The sequence below is a fragment of the Centropristis striata genome, chromosome 11 (assembly GCF_030273125.1).
Source record: "Centropristis striata isolate RG_2023a ecotype Rhode Island chromosome 11, C.striata_1.0, whole genome shotgun sequence".
In the NCBI taxonomy this organism is placed as follows: Eukaryota; Metazoa; Chordata; class Actinopteri; order Perciformes; family Serranidae; genus Centropristis; species Centropristis striata.
The window spans coordinates 30,433,669-30,449,586 of NC_081527.1; the positions used below are offsets into that span (position 1 = coordinate 30,433,669).

The 15,918-nt window shown below is 39.0% G+C and overlaps 2 protein-coding genes across 2 annotated transcripts in view; both read right to left on the reverse strand.

The window, feature by feature from the left end:
- LOC131980877 (acyl-coenzyme A thioesterase 5-like) overlaps nt 1–3,311 on the reverse strand; it is a 16,675-nt gene extending 13,364 nt beyond the window's left edge. Inside the window, exon 1 of the mRNA XM_059345185.1 lies at nt 3,256–3,311. The gene's annotated coding sequence lies outside the window, so the exon portion shown is untranslated. The remainder of the gene's footprint in view (nt 1–3,255) is intronic.
- A 2,074-nt stretch (nt 3,312–5,385) lies between these two features.
- LOC131979812 (acyl-coenzyme A thioesterase 5-like) lies at nt 5,386–8,291 on the reverse strand. Its single transcript, XM_059343854.1, has 3 exons — nt 7,835–8,291; nt 6,770–6,972; nt 5,386–6,600 (listed from the first exon to the last, which is right to left on the reverse strand). The coding sequence occupies exons 1-3, from the start codon at nt 8,289–8,291 to the stop codon at nt 5,992–5,994; spliced, it is 1,269 nt and encodes a 422-aa protein (XP_059199837.1). The 3' UTR covers nt 5,386–5,991.
- Between the last annotated feature and the right edge of the window lie 7,627 nt (nt 8,292–15,918).

A 15,918-nucleotide genomic window follows, 5' to 3' on the forward strand; every position in this document is an offset into this window, starting at 1 on the left:
GTGATTATTGTGTTTTCTGACTCAAAGAGGGAAAACTCACTGCTGTCTCGAAAGAAACTAATGCATTTTCTGATGTAGATTACCTAGATATCACACTTTTTTTAAAATGAGACTCTATAAATCGAGGGGATGGGGGGCCTACAAATCTCTCAGCCCCGGGGCCTAACATTAGGTTAAGGTGGCCCTGGGTTAGACACACGAGAACACAAAATGACACACTTCATGGCTGACAGCAATTACATCATAGGCACATAAATGAAGTGCACAACAAACATTCAGATGTTTGTTCAACCATGTAGACCCCAACTGATTCATTTATTTGCTGGTAAGTATTCCTCAACAAGTCAGCAACAAAATGATTTGCACTCAGCATAAATGTCTGTCAAACTGTACATAAAACATTTGATAAAGATGGCAGGAGCCATTATTTCTGACATTAGCCACCCTCTACAGTTCCTGTTTCCTGCCTCAGACAACCATATGCAACAACTAACAGATATTAAAATAATAGAAGTTCAAGAAAAGAGCTGCATTCGGTCAAGAAATTGCTGTTGCTGAAGTTTTAAAAAGCCTAGCAATCTTCAAGGATAGGGCAGGTGGTCTAAATGAATAAAGTAAATAAAAGTAAATAAAGCTCTGGACGTGAAAAAAAACAGGCAATACATTTTTTCCACACGATAATGTATTTCATACTTTAATAAGAATTCAGAATAAAATAAAGTTGTTGTTTTTTTCCCAAAAGATTTCCAACTTTGATCTTGAAAGTTTGACTTGAAAATTGTTCTTTTTTGTGAATATTGCCACCCTCCTCCAGGTTATAATTTATATATTAAATATTAAGTATAATATTAATATTAATACACATTTTCTTAAATCTAAAATGGCCCTGATACGACATTACAAATAAAATGTATTATAGAATTTGTTGATTTGATTTCCTCTGGGTATTTGTTAACAATAATAAAAGTAAAAAAATAATACAATACAATTTTTCTAAAGCGGGGCAGTATAAACCTTTACTTCCCCTCGTGGCTTTAAACGGGTTAAACGGACATGCAGCTCTTTGTCTAATCAATCACAGATTAAAACATTAAACATTATCCAGGAAAAAGTCAATAAGAATGGTCAGACTGACCCGAGATAACAGCAAGTAAGCAAGTAGTTGATTTACAGGAAGCAAACTCACAAGGGCAGAGCGACAGAAAACTTTTATTAGTGAAGCACAAACAGGCAGTTTGTGGTTTCCTGTTAACAGACACCAAAATAAGAGCTCAAGATCTAAATGTCAGAAATAAATGACTAGGCAATTTTTTGAACATGCCTTTGTGACTTAAGCAAGATCTGGTAACACTTGAAGGTCTCTACAAGAGTCACACAAACCTGTCAGAAACATGACATGACAAGTATCATGAGCATTAATGTTATTTCAAAGTGTCATTAATGTTCATGACACATCCCATGTCACTCTTATGTAGACACCTTCAAAATAAAGTGTTACCATATCTCGCTTAAGTCACAAAGGCATGTTCAAAAATTGCCTAAGTCGCATTTTATTTTGACTTAGGCATAATAAATCCGCTTAAGTCACGCACTTGACATAGGCCATGATCTTAAAGGGGTAAAGTCACATGATCTGATCAACTGAGGATGGAGGCGATTTTACCCATAGACTGTATATAAATAATGGACGTAGTCACCGTGACGTCACCCATTGGCTTGTGGCCCGTTGGAAGCATCGAGTTCAGCGTTACATTTGTCGCCATCTTGCATCACCATCTTGTTTCCGATACGCGGAGCAGACCGTATTTGGACTGTGGAGGAGCGAGAGGGATCTGATCACTGACTACACGCCTCTCTACACCGGCAACCCGGTGATGTACCCAAAATGTATGTTATTTACCTCAGAAAAATGAACAGCAACACCTTGGAGTGTCTGTTAGTCCAACCAAACGCTGAACAAGACATTTTTACTGAACAAAACGTTCAAATAAACTGTCATTAAGTGAAAATACAGTGAAAGGGTCAATGTTATGAGACCAAATCGGTAAACGTCCTCTTTTATATCTATATAACGTTATATATAACTTTATTGACACGTTGCCGTGGATACGGATTGCTCTGCTTCTCTCCTGATGACAGCTCACCCTGTCAGCCACCTGTCAATCAAAGGTAGCCACGCCCCAAATCATACAATTCTTTATCTTCTATTTTCTTCTAAATGGGGCCATTATTTGAACTATTGACATCAAATTGTCTTGAAGAAGATTTTTTACTAGCGATTGAGACCAAAGTGTTGTCCTGAAAAAGATTTCTGAGGTAATAAATCAAGTGAGAAGTTTTCAAATTTTGCATTGAAATGAATGGGCAGTTTTTTTTTTTGCAGCCAGACTTAGCACCCCCTGCTGGAATTTTTGGTAGAATGCAGCTTAAGGCACTTCCTGGTTTGCTTCCCTGCTCAGACACGGAGATTGCGGCCTGATTTTACCATAGGTGGCCGCCACCATGAGGAGATGATTCAGGCACAAAAAAAAACAATTTTGACAAAAACAGACTTTGGCGATTATTTTAACAGTGTGACGATATAGTAACTGTTTCCATATTGGACACCGTCGGGTACTATATTCCCTCTTCGGTCACATCTGCAGTGCCGCACTTTGCGGTGTCTCGCGGTCATTTCGAATAAGATTGCCGCCACCAGTGTAGGAATAATTGATTTTTAAATATTTAACAATCTACGCGTGCAATTTAATTTAAGCACATGTAGAGGTGTCTCGTTACAATACCAAAGTAACTTATGAGAGAAAGCAGTAAGAACGTTCAGGCAACACTTAAAAAGTACTTTTTGTATTTTACTGTACTGTATTTTAATGTTAATTGATAACACAGAGTGTATACAATTTTTGCCGACTCTGGTAAACCCAAAGCTAATTTAGGCTATATGTTTAACCCTTTGAGGCACAACATGGGACAAAAATGACCCACAATTATTTTCTGTTACTTCATGCTGACTGTGTGTTACTTTGCTCTATCTTTTGAATCAGTTTATCTTATGATTGAATATTCAAGTATTCTTTAAAAACATCTTGTTTTTGATTACAACACATCATTATTTCCATTTTTCCTTTCATAGCCTACTTTAGTTTTTGTATTATTGTATACATACATGGGTCAAAATTGTCCCATTCCTTTAAAATTAAATGACCTAATAATATAATAATGTGGTGAGACAGGAGCAAGGACCCCTGAATTACTGACCTTATGCTCGCTGTCGCTGACTCTGCTGCTTGCTGAAGGACTGACTCTGGTTCCTGTGGCCCCGGGGAGTTGGACGGCGACGCAAACTCAGACCCCAGGGGAGGGTCTCGCCTAGTGGGCGAGTTAAGTATTACACTTCAATGAACACCACAGATATTTATTTAATATTGTGTATAATGTGTTGTCTTATTGTGTGATTTTAACCCATAAGAACCCCTGGTGACACCCGTGTAACAAACACTTTAAATCTCCTATAATCTCCCATATTCAGCTTTATGCTTCACCTTAACTCATTAAATCCCTAAGCGACACATAATCAACACCCTGGTGTGGTGGTCATGTGACTGTGACAAGAGTGACTTCTCCAAAATGTGGCTGTGACTGGAAACAGAAATGTTAAAAAGTAGCTAATTTCAAAAAGCTTCTTTTTTGTTATGAGGCTAAGTTTCGCATTTAACTTGTTCTGACCATATTTCCTGAACAAATTTAATTTTGATATATGTTATGGGGATGTAAAAGGCAAATGTTATTTGTTTTTATTTATTATTGATTTATTATTATTTTGTTACTTAAAACAAATCTGAAAAATAATTTGTTGTTAAACAGCACTATTAATGTCACAATTCTGATAAATGTTGAGTGACTAGGTCACTATCTGTGCATGTGTAATTCACTAACTGTGTGTGTGTATCTCTATGCATTTATAGATTAATCATGTAAGATGCTTTTGATACAATGATCATGTACTAATATTGTTTTCAAACTATGATTACTCTAGGTACATTTATTTTATCTACCTAAGCTTTCTGTGTCCTATTTTGAGTAAGATTCTATTATCACAAAAAGATATATTTTATGTTTTGTATTTCATGCAGACATTGCAAAATCTGTGTCTCCACTAATATCTCTGCAAGTCATAACAAGGCAGAAGGTTGTGTTGATTGTTTTGGGAGCAGATCAGGTCATGGCCTGCCGTGCAGAAGAGATAACGATCTTCTCTGCTTGGTGACATGACGTGTCCTGATATTGATTAAAACTGACGAATCAACGGTTTGAGAGGGACGCACCTTCTGGAGAGCTCTACCCACATTATTAGTGAAACATTGTAAGGTAATAAAAAAGGGTTCTAGGGACAGAAGGGGGGGTCCAGACTTCATGAACTGATCTGCCTTAATCATGTAAATCAGGTAAGTGATGATTGAACTCAGAGACTCTGTAACTGTACATTTCTTGACATATTGTAATAAAATTATGTTAAACTGAGAACGCCTCCTGCTCATCATCAAGATTTCCTCAATGCATTTCTCAACAGTTTTGGAGATGCAAAGAAAAAAGGCAAATTTGTGTCTCTGTAAGCTGAAAAGGTGTCTAGTTTTATAAACATAAATACCATAAACCCCCAATGTAACGTATATGTCACATCTCAGATCTTTGATATTAAGGGGTAGAATTTTTTTTAAAAACATCATAAATGTGGTCCACTTGGTCTGTGGTATATCCCCCATAATTTTCCTTCAAGGATTACAAGGTCCAGGTTCTTAGGAGTTAATAGTGTGTGGGAGAATTGCTTGGGGGGGAGCGGCAAGCCTTGGGTGGGACATTTTATGGTTCTCCTTCTTGGTGTGTGTTACATTACAGTGTCTTAAAAGGGTGTAGCATGCCTTTTGCCATATGCCAAAAGTTTAGCCTGTGTGTAGTGGTTCTTCAACTTGGCGTGTTCCCAGGTGTGCCTTAAATTCAAATATTAGTGTGCTGAGATTCAAAGGGAGCCTATGTGCCCCCCACAAGTTACCACCCTGTCTCTGTGGATGTTAAAATGAAATTTCTCGGTGCTTACTCTGCGTTTTTATGAAGCTGGACATTGTGAAAGCTGAGGTCATGAATGTAGGTCAAATTCCACAGGCAACAATAAAAACCTTGTGTTGGCCTCTGGAGTTCAGCATTAAAAGGTCCGATTTTAAAAGGAACAAAAAAATCTTATTTAGCTGCAGTATGAGCAAAGCATGTTGATGTGGCAACAGGCACTAAGGGTTGGCATATAACAATCAATAATAATATATATAAACACCTTAATCAGTCAAAGGCAACACAGGTTCAACAACTGAATTTAAGACAGAGACGTGGTTCCAAAAGACAATGACAATTTATTGATTTAGACTGGAAGTATCTGTGAAGTTATTGCTATAATGAGGTAAATCAGTCAATTTAGGAACATATATCAAAGTTTATTACAGTATATTTGATTAATTTATTCTAAAAAAGAATCAATCCAATCATAGATAAGTAAAAAGTAGAAACGATAGGAGGGGGAAGTGAGTGGTGCCACTCTCTAGGATTATGGCACAGCGGATAGTGACATCTTGTCCTTTGTATTAACGTATGTATTCCCAGAGTACTCACACTTTGAACTCCTGCTCCTCTCTGTCTCCCTCTCAACCGTCTCTCTATCTCCCTTGACTAGACTTGACTAGAGATTGATATATTGTTAAACTCCTAATGTTCACTTTGGATATATTCTTTTCACTAGTCTGAAAGAACACATCCCAAAAATTGATTAGTTTGTGAAAAAAAGTTTTCCTGTAGTGTTTCACATTAGATATCATTTTTGATCATGAAATCAAACAGCAAATTGTTTGCCTCATCACAAAACATTGCTGTACAATTATTGTCAGTTACCTAACTGGTGATCTGCAGATTTGATCTGATCTGATGCCTTCCATATCATGATATTTCTATCTATAACTTGTCTTTAGTCTGTGTTGCATCACAGCTCAGGTGAGTTCTGAAAAAGTCCAGGATCTTCTTCCACGCGTGGACTTCAGCTGCTGCGTGGGTCTTCGGCTCACCCCCCCAAAGAACTGGTTTGCTCCCCAATGCATGAGAGCTGGAGGGGCAGTAGGGTCCATAAGGCGGCTCTAGGTAATGCCCCGTTTTAGGGTAAGACACGCTCTCAAAGTTGTCCTTCCCATGACGCTGCAGTCTCTCCACCAGTATGTCCATGTAAGCCTTGCTGTCCCAGTTTTGGTCGTCCTCTGAAGCCACAAAAAGGAATCGTCCAGTGGCTTGTTCAGTGGGGATCAGGGTGGCCTTGTTCTCCTCTGCCAGCAGATTAGGCATAGAGTACTTGCCAATAAAGGCCCCCGACTCAGTGGGAATGGCCTTACTGAGGTCACACGTTAACCCAGGGAGGATCTGTCTCTTCTTATAGAGCAGGGGAAAAACTGTGTTTGCACAGCAGCCATTAATCCACACTGTGACCTCGACATCCTGCAGGTAAGAGGCTATTGACAGAGCAAGGTCTCCACTTTTGGAAAGGGAGATTATACCAACTCCTATGCTCCCCACCTGTGGAAAAAACTGTTTTATTTGTGTAAATATTTTAGCAACCGTGAATAGAACTTGAAATTTCCCCAATTTTAGCACACAAACAGTGATAATATGAAAAAAACAGCAAATATTTCCCTAAAAGTTCAAGATTCTCAGAGACTTGGATTGTTCTGTTCAAACAATTTACCTTATCTTGTTTTTTTAAAAACTCTATCGCTTCTTCAAAATTATCCAGGTGGATCTCACTGATGTTCCACGGCATGTCCTCATGACCATACAGCGCTACAGTCAAAGTCACAAATCCACGGCTGGCCAGCAGAGACGCCCTTTTCTCTGATAAACCTCCACCCAAAGTGTACAGATCCAACATGGCAGGGAACGGACCTTTCCCTGGGTTAGGGTTAGACACACAAGAACACAAAATGACACACATCTTCATGGCTGACATCAATTACATCATAGGCACATAAATGAAGTGCACAACAAACATTCAGATGTTTGTTCAACCATGTAGACCCCAACTGATTCATTTATTTGCTGGTAAGTATTCCTCAACAAGTCAGCAACAAAATGATTTGCACTCAGCATAAATATCTGTCAAACTGTACATAAAACAGTTGATAAAGATGGCAGGAGCCATTATTTCTGACATTAGCTACCCTCTACAGTTCCTGTTTCCTGCCTCAGACAACCATATGCAACAACTAACAGATATAAGAAAAATAGAGGTTCGAGAAAAGAGCTGCATTCGGTCAAGAAATTGCTGTTGCTGAAGTTTTAAAAAGCCTAGCAATCTTCAAGGATAGGGCAAGTGGTCCAAATTAATAAAGTAAATAAAAGTAAATAAAGCTCTGGACTTGAAAAAAACAGGCAATACATTTTTTCCACATGATAATGTCTTTCATACTTTAATAAGAATTCAGAATAAAATAAAGTTGTTGTTTTTCCCCAAAAGATTTCCAACTTTGATCTTGAAAGTTTGACTTGAAAATTGTTCTTTTTTGTGAATATTGCCACCCTCCTCCAGGTTATAATTTATATGTTATATATTAAGTATAATATTAATATTAATACACATTTTCTTAAATCTAAAATGGCCCTGATACAACATTACAAATAAAATGTATTATAGAATTTGTTGATTTGGTCTCCTCTGGGTATTTGTTAACAATGATAAAAGTAAAAAAATAATACAATACAACTTTACTCATTGAATGATTTTAATTGATGATTTACAGAGACATAGACTAACCTGGGGGAGTGAACAGGACTCCACGAATATTCCCCTCTTTGACAGGGCGCCGCGTGACCCCGTCTGCTATCAGAAGCCTCTCATTGGTCGCCTCTGCCAGCATCCTGCCGTCCCCCTCCTCCTCGTGCACAGAGAACTTCACCATGTGAGGGTTTCGTGATTTTGTTTTGTGAAACCTTTTGTGCACAGTGTCTGGCGTCATGGACCACAGCAGACCCATGGGTTCAACTCCAGTGTAGCTCCCACTGAGTGAGGGGTCTCTCTCCAGGTCGATCTCCCCGCTCCCATCAGCCTTGTAGGTGGCCGAGGAGCTGAACAGCTCTCCCTTCTCGTCAGTCGATCTGACTCTCATGGTGACCACCTGTCTCGACCTCAGCCCCGACACCTTCACCTGAACGGGCTCATCGAACATGCACCTGGCTTTTGGCAGCAGCCTCACTCTGACCTGGGAGGACATCTTGTCTGAAACATAATAATAACAATAGTAAAAAGCTTAAAACTTGTACCCCAGGTCTTATCGTGTCTTTTGTCACGTCAGACAACTATGAGTAGTTGGCACTTGCACCAAAGGGTGATTGCTATCCTATAAACATCTCAGATAGGTTGATACATATAGGTGCATCTAAATTAATTAGAATATCATAGAAAAGTTTATTCATGTCAGTAATTCAATTCAAAAACTGGAAATAACACATTATATAGATCCATTACACACACAATGAAACATTTCATGACTTATTTCTTTTAATTTCTTCTAATTAAAATGAGTATGGCTTACATTTAATGAAGACCTAAAAATCAGCATCTCAGGAAATAATAATAATATTACAAAAGACCAAATTTAATTTTTCTTTAAGTATTTTTGGCCTCTGAAAAGTATGTATAAACTAACTGGGGAAATAATTAATACATGTTATAGTATTAATTAGTGCTAAGCTAGGTCAAGGTCAAGGTCACGTTTATTTCTAGACCACCTTATATACAACCAAGGTTGACCAAAGTGCTTTACATAAATGAATAACAACAACAACAAAATCCAATCCAATACAAGATACATAATTGAATAACAATAAACTCACAAATAAAAATAAAAGACAATTTGATCTAATAATATATTACATGAGATGTGCAATACAACATACAGAAACAACTGTCTTCTCACACAGGTTCGAAAGCCTGGGGAAAAAAATTAGTCTTAAGAGAAGATTTAAAATTGTCCAAAGTCTTTGACGACCGGATATGCAGCGGTAAACTGTTCCACAGCTTCGGGGCAGCCACTGCAAGAGAGCGATCGCCTTTTGTTTTTAGCTGCATTTAGGCACATCCAGGTTTGACTCATTTGCAGACCTCAGAGCTCTGGTTGGTCTGTGAACCTGTATGAGTTCCATCAAATAAGCTGGAGCCAATCCGTTTAAAATTTTAAAAACAAACATCAGGATCTTAAAATCTATTCTGAAACAGACAGGAAGCCAGTGTAGAGAGGCCAGAACTGGGGTTATGTGTTCACGTTTCTTTTTGCCTGTTAAAAGACGCGCTGCAGCATTCTGTACAAGTTGTACGCGTCGCAATGAGCGCTGGTCTAAACCTACGTACAGCGAGTTGCAGAAATCCAGTTTTGTTGAAATAAAAGCATGAATAACCTTCTCCAGGTCCCTAGGAGGGAGGTACGGTTTTACCTTGGCCAGGAGTTGCAGCTGGAAAAAGGCACTTTTGACCACATAGCCGATTTGCTTCTCAAGTTTAAAATCACTGTCGAAAGTGACACCAAGGCTCCTAATGACAGAGCAGTTTTTTGTGCTGAGGCTCATCCAAGTCTTGATGTCAGTTATACAGGCAAGTAGAGTTTGTACAGAGTCTTTGCAATTCATTTGTAAGGGGAGATAAATCTGAACATCATCAGCGTAACAATGAAAAGACACATTATGTTTGCGGAGAATGGAACCAAGGGGCAACATGTACAGTGTGAACAGTAAAGGGCCTAGAATAGACCCTTGGGGCACCACACAAGTAAGAGGGGTCCCACTAGAAGAAAAATCTCCCAAATGCACCGAGAAGCTCCTATCGGTAAGGTAGGACTGGAGCAGCATGAGGGCAGCACCCTTGATACCAACATGATGCTCCAGGCGTGAGAGCAGGGTCCTGTGATCTACCATGTCGAATGCAGCAGTTAGATCTAATGTCACCATGATGGTAGCACATCCAGAATCAACAGTTAAAATAAGATCATTAAAAACTCTTAAAAGGGCAGATTCTGTACTATGTCGAGGTCTAAAACCAGACTGGAACTTTTCACAAATGTCATTGTTTTCCAGAAATGATACCAGCTGGGTAGCCATTACTTTCTCTAAGCTATGTTCCATATCAGTGGGATAACAAGCTACATTATGTTCTGTTTGTTTATTACTTACTTACTGCCCTTTATGCCTAGTGGCATGTAGGGCAGCAACAAAGGATCTCCACTCCTGTCTGTTTTGGGCGAGCTTTTGGATAGAACTCCAGGTCTGCTTCATGGTTTTCAGTTCTTTCTCCACAGTTCGACGCCAGGTCTCTTTGGGTCGTCCTCTCTTTCGAGTGCCTTCAGGTGTCCAGTGTAGAGCAGTTCTTGTAATGTTCTTTTCGCATGATGTGTCCAATCCATCTCCACCGCCTTCTTGTAATAATGGTCTCTATACTTTCTTGGTTTGTCTGAGCAAGTAATTGCTAGTTGGAGATGGTGTTAGGCCAGAAGATACGTAAGATTATTCTGAGGTTTCTTGTGTGGAATGCAGAGATCTTGGAAAGGTCTTTCTCCGTCATTTTCCAGCATTCAGAGCTGTATAATAAGGTGGAGAGAACACAGCTCTGGTATAACTTGAGTTTGGTGTTGATGCTGTACTTCGTGGACTTCCGCACATTGTTCATCATTCTGAATGTGTTTCTTGCCTTGTTGAGATGGCTTTTGATGTCATTGCCTGTTCCTCCATCATATCTTAAAGTGCTTCCCAGATATGAAAACTCTTCTGTTGTAGGTATATTTATTCCATTTATTTGTAAAGGTGGAGGGTTTTGTGTGTTTAAGGTCATCACCTCTGTTTTCTTCAGGCTTATGTTCAGTCCTGTTTGTTGTGCAAATCTGTTGACACGGGATGTTTTTTCTTGCATATGTTGGTGTGTGTGGGAAACCAGTGCCAAGTCGTCTGCAAAGTCTAGGTCTTCAAGAGTTGTAAATAGTGTCTGTTTGTTTATGATTGTAACATATTTCGCCACAGATACTGTAGTAGTAACCTGCACACCGTTGAAGCGGGGCAGTATAAACCTTTACTTCCCCTCGTGGCTTTAAACGGGTTAAATCAGTCACAGATTAAAACATTAAACATTATCCAGGAAAAAGTCGATGAGAATGATCAGACTGACCCGAGATAACAGCAAGTAAGCAAGTAGTTGATTTACAGGAAGCAAACTCACAAGGGCAGAGCGACAGAAAACTTTTATTAGTGAAGCACAAGCAGGCAGTTTGTGGTTTCCTGTTAACAGACACCAAAATAAGAGCTCAAGATCTAAGCAGAAAACATTTCGTCACCCTGTTAAAATAATTGCCTAACTCATTTTTTCAAGTTTTGCAGGAAACACAAAACTTTTAATAACTTAAGAGAAATAAATGACTAGGCAATTTTTTGAACGTGCCTTTGTGACTTAAGCAAGATATGGTAACACTTGAAGGTCTCTACAAGAGTCACACAAGCCTGTCAGAAACATGACATGACGTAGTATCACCATCTTGTTTCCGATACGCGGAGCAGACCGTATTTGGACTGTGGAGGAGCGAGAGGGATCTGATCACTGACTACACGCCTCTCTACACCGGCAACCCGGTGATGTACCCAAAATGTATGTTATTTACCTCAGAAAAATGAACAGCAACACCTTGGAGTGTCTGTTAGTCCAACCAAACGCTGAACAAGACATTTTTACTGAACAAAACGTTCAAATAAACTGTCATTAAGTGAAAATACAGTGAAAGGGTTAATGTTATGAGACCAAATCGGTAAACGTCCTCTTTTATATCTATATAACGTTATATATAACTTTATTGACACGTTGCCGTGGATACGGATTGCTCTGCTTCTCTCCTGATGACGGCTCACCCTGTTAGCCACCTGTCAATCAAAGGTAGCCACGCCTCAAATCATACAATTCTTTATCTTCTATTTTCTTCTAAATGGGGCCATTATTTGAACTATTGACATCAAATTGTCTTGAAGAAGATTTTTTACTAGCGATTGAGACCAAAGTGTTGTCCTGAAAAAGATTTCTGAGGTAATAAATCAAGTGAGAAGTTTTCAAATTTTGCATTGAAGTGAATGGGCAGTTTTTTTTTTGCAGCCAGACTTGTATATATATATATATATATATATATATATATATATATATATATATATACATATACAAATAATAATAAAAATATATATATATATATAATCTAAACTACGATAACTCTTTTTAGGACTACTTAAGATTAATTCTACATAAATATGCTGCGTCTTAAATAGGTGACGATTCAAATAGCTGGCTAATATGGTCAATTGGTGTATTTTAAGAGAGAAGCAGTTTTACAAACAGACCATATACCCGCCCCGACGGAGCGCTCAAAAGGGCGAGGGAACGCACCTAAGACGGGGCCACTATCTAGCTGTCTCCCTATTGGCTGGTGAAACACACTATTTTAAGCGCAGGGCGGGACATCGTTCAGTCTGAGCAGACACCTCAACCTGAGAGGACGTGCATGTTCTGAGTCCGAGCACAAAAGTTTTGAGAGCGCAGAGTTGAGATCTGAGCACGTAGACTTTAGATTTGAGCGCGCACAGGACATATTTGAGTGCGAGCGAAATGTTTGTGGTTTTTTAGTGCACGCACACATTTTGAAAGAAAGCAGCAGAAATCTGAGTGCGAGCGCAAAATGTGAGTAAGAGGAGAACAAATCTGAGCACGAGATAAATTATGCTCTCAAACTGAAAATCTACGCTCTTGAATAAAGATAGGATAATTCTTCCATATTCTCTCTTCATAGCGTCACATCCCCAGTATGCTACACTGTGTTCTCCTCCACCATTACAGCATTTGGTTTCAACCCTGTCCACATTTCCCAGATTCATGGTCCCCTCCGCATTGGTTTTGGGACAAATTCTCTCACATTATTCTACAATTCGACAATGTCATTTAGCAGACGCTTTTATCCAAAGCGACGTACAAAGGAGAGTAATACAACACAAGCAAGGATGAAGTCAAGAAACATAGCAAGAGTAAGTGCAGCGGGTTCAGTTTGAGCTTTTAGGTTGCAAGATCGGTGAGTGCGATACTTGTCGTAGTCGTCAGTGTAGATCAAGAGTGAAGGTGTTCAGTAGTTGGTCTTCAGTCTCTTCTTAAAGATTGAGAAGGACTCAGCAGGACAGATGGAGTTTGGAAGTTTGTTCCACCACCGGGGCACTACAGAGGAGAAGAGTCTGGTTTGAGACGCAGAGGCCTTCAGCAGCAGAGGAGCCAGACGTCTTTCACTGGAGGAGCGTAGTGGACGGGAGGGTTTGTGGACCTGAACAAAGGAGTTCAGATAAGAAGAAGCTGTGCCCGTTGCTATTTTGTACATTATATTTTACAAATCCAAAATAAAGCTCCCTTGGGATAGTTTTTGTGTCAAACTCTACCACTACTGTTTCTGACTCTTTTTCCCAGGTCCTCTTCTCATTCTTTTAGCATCTTTATTTCTCACTTCCAGGTGTCCCACTAGATCTTCCATGCTGATACCAAGGGGAACCCCGTTATCACTCCCTTACTTCCGGTATTTCTCTGCTCTCCAACTTTCACAGTTTTTGTGACTTTCATCTTTCCGACAATCACCATTTTCCGGGCTTTTTCTACTTGAGTTTCAGTGTTACACCCAATCAGCAAGTTCCCATCTCCTAACACTACTTCTCCTACCTGAGCTAGGATTATTTTTGTGATTTTTAGCGGGTCTATTTTCTTTACTCCCCCTCCTCCGTCAAACCTCACCACTACATTAAGGGATCCCCTCTTTCCACTCTTTGGCTCTTCACCCTGCCCCTCACTCTCTGTGCCTTCCAAACTATCTTTATCTTTCTTCTCTCTCTTTCTTCCACTTGCTCTTCTACACCATCCTCCTCTCCCTATGTGCTCCCATTCACTCCCCCCTCTATCAACCCCCTCTTCAATCATTTCCATACTGTTGTAGCTTTCTCCTTCTACCTCCTTTCTGTCCATTTTTTCCGGACCTATACAGGTCGTAGACTGAAACCCCAGCAATCTACTCTCTGTAAATTTCATACCTGTACTGACAACATTACGGGCTCTATTCAAATCACTTTTCACTCTGCCACAGGTGCTTTATATGGTTCAGTTTAGGGTTAAGGGGCTGGACCAGGGGTGGAGTTGACCTACGTTCAAGGGGCCGATTCAAGGCCAACAATGAAAAACATGACTAAAAACACTGCTCCCACTACATTGGAAATAACTTCATTGATTTCCCAAAAACCTGAGGTCATGAATGTAGATCAGATTCCGAGAAGGGTCTGGTTGCACACCTCCACTGTCAGGCTTGGAAGTGACAGGTTTTTTTACGTTTCACAAGGAACATAACTTGTTTTCGCCATTACGCTTGGAGACAACAGTTGGTGACAAGTTTCAGACCAGAAAGACGGAGGAACTGTTACAAATAATGTGGTCATTTTACACAAACCTCAGATCAAACAAGACTCATTCATACAGCACAGCTAAGTCTTTGCATGTTGTTTAAATGTGAAAACCTCTCATTCAGTAACATTTAAAAAACAAAAACCTTTAAACTGTCATATACTTTGCACATAGTACATCATCAGACTGACACGTACATATGAATTAATCTGAAGCCGGTAATACTTTTAGCCTGCTAAGATGGCATCAATTAACTTATTTGGCAATGTATCAAAATTATGTTTTTAGCTAAATATACTAGCATTTTTTGTGCATATACAACACACAAGTTTTCTAAGTAATGTGATAACAAATATTCCGATTTTTATATATTTAAATGCATACTGTCAATGCTTCTTCAAGGCTGTATGGGTGCTCCGGGCGCACGGAGGATACACACAAGCTTCCTTGGAATTTCAGCCAACGAAGGACTCTGTCCTCCGGAGGATCCTGGACATTGGGACAGTCCATCGGCAGATGTCGATGACGTAGTATCCTTCAAATTCAGCCTTTCGAGGATCCTTCCATGACTTTGGGATACAGCCAGGCTCTGTCCTGTGCTGTGATTTGTACCAGTGATACCTGTGCTGTTGGGGCTTACACTGCCATCTTGTGGCGAAAGTGATTAATGACAGCCTGACCTGAGTTGTCTGTGCATCTACAGTCTAATATCTCTTATGTCTCTTATAATGTCAAGAAACCAGCAGGTGTGAACTGCATACTACTTCTTTAACATGGACATTACAGTTCATTTAGAGTCAAATGCACATACTTAATTTTTCTGCTGGAGACACTCCAGTAAGAACACCATTAACTCCTGTTGGAGTACTGCGTTTGAAAACTTATTGAGTCTTTATTCAAAATAACTATAAAACTTTTTGCAAACCAAAAAAATGAATAACTAAAGTTATATTTCAGTGTTGGTTGCTTTTATAAATCAACTTAAGACCTATCTTTTAAGACAGGCATTTGGATTACCACCATGCATTGTACATATTATTTTCTAATCTTTATGTTTCATTGTGTTTTAATTGTCTTATGTTCCCCTATCTTATTTCTTTCTTTTTATCTTCTGTAAAGCAGTGATTTTATCTTTAAAAACTGCTATATAAATAAACTTTACTTACTTACTTACTAATATTGTTACAAGCCATTTAAATGGCTGTTTTCTGTTTAAAATTGTATATAACTATTTCAAATTGTATATAGTTTGGCACAAAGATTCAGGAATGGCTGTAAATTACTGAGGATTAACTACTATTATCTTGCTTATTTGTTGAACTAATTTAACCTTTTTTGTTGTTTTGGTATGCCTTCTTACATATTTTTTTTAATTAATTAATGAATAAAATGAATCAATAATG